We start from the raw sequence: 5,639 nt of genomic DNA on the forward strand, positions 1-5,639 counted from the left end.
GCAGCAGTCAATTAAATTTAATGTGAAGGTTTGATTACAAACAAAAAATAAATAATTCCCTAAATGTCTCCCCTCACAGCTGTAGCTCACAGTGCAAATGTTTGACAAGCTTGTATCCATGAACACTATTTTATTTTAAAAAATGTTCCCAAATACATGTATGAATAGGTCAAAACTAAGTATGGATGCAAATAAGAATGACAGAGACAAATTTCCAGAAAAAGTATCTTTTTATTTAAAAAAAAAAAAAAAAAAAGGCCAGCGAATGGGTTAGCTGTGCATGTGTGAATGAAACTTTAGTTAATAGAACAACAATAATTTTAACAGCCTTTCTCAAAATGATACACCGGAATAATATACAAAACACAGTTCTGTGGACAAAACCCGGGGCACGCTGCTCCGTGCATTTCTCACACAGCACCTCACCGAACGTTACAAACTGAGGCTGTAAGGAATGATATCAAATTAAGGATATAATCAGGAGCAGGTTAAAACTGTAGGAATCTCTGGTGGTGATTACTGATTGTGTGCTGCCTGAAGTTTGTTAATAATTCAATTTCATATTGAAATACTGACAAAAAGCATTAGAAGGCACAAAAAACGTTTTGCGCGAGACTGCAGCAGTGAGTTGGCACTTGATGGTGGATGAAATAAATGTGGGCACACTCTTAATTTCACCCTTAAACCCTAAACTTTAAGTAACGGATGATGATTTTCAGTAGAGTTTATCATTTCTTGTGTGTTGTCACGGGATCTCTTTCCCAAGGCTCACACATACAGAAGCGCTTCTGACACACACACACACACACACACACACACATACGTACACATATCCGTGTGCTGTCCATCTATGTATACAGGAGGTCCAGCTGACATGTCACTCAGAGTGTGTGGTGTTATTTTACCCCATTTCCTTTAACCCTAGATCATGACTAATCGCAATTTGCCAAGCATAGCTTTCAGACACCTGTTCTGTCCTGTGTGAGTCTGTTGCTCTGTTTGCTTGCAACTTGGAATGGAGATGTTACTGGAAAATTGGTCTTCCTTGGAATGATACCGAAATTTTTTGTACTTGTATCGTCCTTCACTCCTTGTTTCCATTAAAAACCAAACAGTACTGTAAATAACCAAACCCACATTACATGTGTTTTATCTACTCAAAAACAACAACAAAAAAAAACAATAATGCATTAACATAAATACATATAAGACTTTTATGCCAAAATGACACTATAAGATTCATATGAGCCATTTAGTTAAGACTGATCAACTGATGCAAATGGCTGCGATATAGCTCTGGCCGTTAATGTAAATTTCACTGCAAATTCACATAATTGGTCCCGTGTACGATCTCCAATGTATCTGCTTCTCCATCTGCTCCACAGCCGAATTGAGCCAAGCCGTTTCTCTCCTACACAACTCGGCGGCAGGCCTCTGCTTTACCTCACACACGTGCAATCTTAAAACTGGAAAAAAAATGACGGGGGATGTACAGGATGTAGGCGTAGGCGACGTGTCCTCATGGAGGAGTTTTGGCTCACCAACAACACAATTTGTCTTTGTGTAAAAAGTCTGTGTTTGAATCGCAACGATAGAACTTTGTATAAAATCAGCAGGCACTTTTTTCTTTTTGTTTGTTTCAAATGGTCACAGGTAGCCTACTACGCACACTCCTCCACCTGCTCCTTACTTCCTTCATTAGTAGTGCATCGATCTGAGCAAGTCTGGTGCAAACTGACTGTTTGTTGTCCCTTCAAGGTCGAGACAGCGTGGTGTAGACGGGCTGGTCCCAGCTGGAGGCAGTGGGGCTGTGGGAAGGAGCCATGGACAGACTGTTGAGGATGGGGCTGCCGTAGGGCCGCCTGGATGAGTGGAAGTAGGGGTACTGGTAGAGGCTAGAGGGGTAGCCAGAGTAAGGGTTGTAATAGTTGGAGCTCTGGAGGTCAGTATAGTCACACTGGGAGCTGGAGAAAGAGGCTGCGGCCGAGGCAGCTGATGTGGCCGAGGTGACACAGGCCTGGCTACTGTAGGAGCCGTAATCGGAGTGCGAGGGCGACCCATGGGAGTGCTCACTGTAGTGGCTGGGGCTCAATTGCTCTGTTTTAATATGGAGCCGGTGCTGGCCCACCTCGCTGGCGGAGGGGGCGGAGGAGGACATGGTGCTCTTGCGGCTCCACGCTGACCCGTTGGCGCCTGCATGGTTGTATGAGGAAGTGTAAGAGCCCCCAGGCGCTGGAGCCTGCCCGTGGCTGTGGTCTGAAGGCAGGGCGGAGGAGCCTGAGGCGTGGCCGTTGAGCGGGAGGTACTGGTCAAACTCATGCACGTCAAAGGTCTCCATGTTGCTGATGACATCAGTGCTGAGCTCAGAGATGTCGACGTTGCTGAAATCAATGTTTTGCCTGTTGCTGTCGACAAGACGACGGCCCTCGTGTTTCAGATCCTGCTTCACCCCATGGTGCAGGTCTGTTTTGGGAGTAGTGGGTGGTGTAGGGGGACCATGGGGCTGCCCTAAGATATAAAAGGTTAGAAATAAAGTGTGAGAGGTCATCACTCCAAAAACAAGATCATTTAAACAATTCACAGCAGCAAATTAAAACTCACACACAAGCTGCATTTGGTACATTAATTCTCATTTTTCTGTTAAATTTGACACCATACCTGCATGTTCAGGGTGGTGGTGTCCGTCAGTCATCCCCGTCAGTCCTCCCATCCCAGGTTCAGCTTTATACATGTGATGTGCCAGTTCTGCTCCTGAGTCTGAGTCGCTCTGGCCTGGTTTCATGTTCTTCCGTCGCCGTGGCTGATACTTGTAATCTGGATGATCTTTTTTGTGCTGAACCCGGAGTCTCTCTGCTTCGTCAACAAACGGCCTCTTCTCACTTTCTGAGAGCAAACTATGAAAGGGAGAAAAGATTAAATATTAAAATATATGTCGTCAAACTAGAATAATTTATTAACTGATTAAAATATATAATAGTTGGATTGCCAAAATAATTTAGAGCTTTTTAGAGGTCTTTTTTTTTAAAAAAAAAAAAAAATCTTCTAATGCGTTTGCCTTTAAAATTCTACCTTTTTATTTGCATGTAGTCGGTTCTATATTTTTTTCTTTAATTGCCAAAGCTGTAAATGTAAAATGAAATTATTGTGTCCATGCACAAATCTACGGCCAAGGCATCTGAATGTCCTCAGTCATTTTCTTTGATATTTATTTACACCCTCTCCATCCTTGTACATCTCAGTAGATAATGGCATGTGTCTTACCGCCACAGTTTCCCCAGAGTCTTGCTCAGCTCGGCGTTGTGCAGGTGTGGATACTGATCCGCCAGCTTTCTGCGGGCTGCTTGCGCCCAAACCATGAACGCATTCATGGGTCTCTTGACGTGAGGTTTATTCTTCAGTGAGCCGTTCCCTCTCACGGGCATGGGCACCAGGGACCAGTCGTATCCTTTGAGGACCTGAGAGACGGCGTCCCGTATGCAAGCTGGGAACCGGTCGTCATCCTCCGCGTCCAACTTCTTGCCCAAACCGGCAAGCAGGGATCCATGGCCGTCGGAGCCCGTCGGTGAGGACGGAGCATCGGAGTCGGACTCGTCCTGGGACATGGAGCTGTTTGTGCCGGATGGACTGCACGGATGGTCGCCGCCACACTTGTCATGCTCCTCTGTCATTTTTAACATTCTTCGCTCAGCCCCTTAGGGTTGAAAATCCGAAAGAGTAACCTTCAATTTAAAACAAAAAAATCAAGCAATGGATTGAGGCGCGCAGCAGAGTGGCCAGTGCGCCTTTTACGCACGGTGCGCCACAGTTTAATTCCTTCAACAAATTCTGTCAGTACTGGTCCGTTGTTTTCCTCCTGCTTCCCTGTTTGTTTGTCTTCGTCAGTTTTGTTTTCCTATGCTGTCATGGGAGGTGCAGTCGTGAAAGTTGTGGTCCACAATGTGAGCTGAGGAGCTGCACGTTACAGCAACTTGTGTTGGAGTTTTAAAATCGTCACTCCACCCTCCACCTGGGATTGGCTGGAACAAATCACCACTTTCCCTCCATTGGTTCAAGGCTTTTATGTGGGCTTCATTATTATAATGATTTTATTTTTTTCATTGGTGACACGGATCTGGTTTTTTTTTTTTTCTGAAATTACACACGCTGTGTGACAAACAATTCTATAATGTTGTTAGGAAATGCAGTGAGTGCAGAAAATATTCAAACGCTTAAAAATACTGAAAATACTGAATACTGAAATACTGAAAATGAAAATTATTTTTCTATTTGAGCAAATGTAAACATCTTTAATCTTTTAAATTGTGGCTCAACAAATAACTTAACAATTATAAAAATATAGGCTAATAATATCTGTATGTTGTATTAGATAGTGTTATTTTCCTGTTGATGTGCAGGATTTTTTACTTAAAAAATATTTACATGCTGTAAACATATTTAGAATTGCAGGAAATAATAAGGTAAATTTTACTGTCAAAGATTTGATAAATATGTCAAATGGCAAAAGTAGTTTTTTTTTTAGAAATATAATACTGATTATTTCTCAGTCAGAGGAAAGTTGAGTTTGAATATCTGACTCTAATCAAGACTCGACCATCCCATTAAGTTGATACATGCATAGAGTAAAATGATGATTGACATTCAGTTTAGTATTTTCTCACATAACAAAACAGTTTAAAAAAATGTACGCTTTTAACTGGATGAAATATTAAATGGCAAATGTGCTAGAGCGTGTGACAAATTAATTTGCAGCACGGCTGCAAATTATAGCACATGTATAATTAACATCACATTTGACAGATCTCACTGTCAGAGAGGCAGGATGAACCTCCCTCTCAATGGTTAGAACTGATGGCTGCCTTTCTTTTTAAAACCATATTTAGAAAGAGCATATCACAACAATTCATCAAAACGTGTGATATTAAGCCTTTAATGTATGTCAATTAACAAATGATCAAGACTGAAATAAAACATCTTACTCCTAAACCAAGCTTTAACTAAAACCATGTCCGCAATCCTGTGTCCGTAGTGTGAGCTCAATTACAGCTTTGATAAATGTCCTAAATTTAGAAGAGGAAGTTATTTGTCCCAGCAGTCTTTTTTGTGATCCATAAGTCACTTCTCACCTATAGTTAAGCAGGCTCTTTTTTTATGACACTGAAGATATAAAGAGCTGTGGAGATAAGAGGGTAGAGATTGAATCACTGCCTTTGTTAAAGGTGTCTTTGTGCTCATGTATTGTGGGATGATTTTTATCACTGGCCTCACTGTAAAAAGACAAGGTGTGTTTGTGTTGGACGGCAGTTTGCTTTGCTCGATGCACACTGCAGGCGGCTGAGGAAAGAAGAGAGGTGGTGTGGAAATAATAGAAATTGTGGCAGTATAGAGTTTACAGCAAGGAAGGTAACAGCTTGCACAGCAAGGTAAGAGGATTTCATTGTTTGGCTTTTATTTATAATAACAAAGAGTTTGCCAGTGAATTTAAATATATTTGATACCTGTAGAATGATGGGTTTCTCTAAAAAAAAAGAAATGCAAAATTATGGAAAATTAAAAAAAAATCTATCACAAATAAACTGAAAGTGCTCCTTTGCTGAGTCCTGAGCAGCCTGTCTTCCTAACAGCTGCTGTCAAAGCGCTCG

At 41.8% G+C, this 5,639-nt stretch overlaps 1 protein-coding gene across 1 annotated transcript; it reads right to left on the reverse strand.

Moving 5' to 3' along the window:
- Nucleotides 1–1,272: 1,272 nt before the first annotated feature.
- LOC121956510 (transcription factor Sox-8) lies at nt 1,273–3,923 on the reverse strand. Its single transcript, XM_042504769.1, has 3 exons — nt 3,262–3,923; nt 2,659–2,894; nt 1,273–2,508 (listed from the first exon to the last, which is right to left on the reverse strand). Exons 1-3 carry the CDS (start codon nt 3,675–3,677, stop codon nt 1,754–1,756), a joined length of 1,407 nt encoding a protein of 468 aa, XP_042360703.1. The 5' UTR covers nt 3,678–3,923; the 3' UTR covers nt 1,273–1,753.
- Nucleotides 3,924–5,639: the final 1,716 nt, after the last annotated feature.

This window comes from Plectropomus leopardus, chromosome 17 (assembly GCF_008729295.1).
Source record: "Plectropomus leopardus isolate mb chromosome 17, YSFRI_Pleo_2.0, whole genome shotgun sequence".
NCBI lineage: Eukaryota > Metazoa > Chordata > Actinopteri > Perciformes > Serranidae > Plectropomus > Plectropomus leopardus.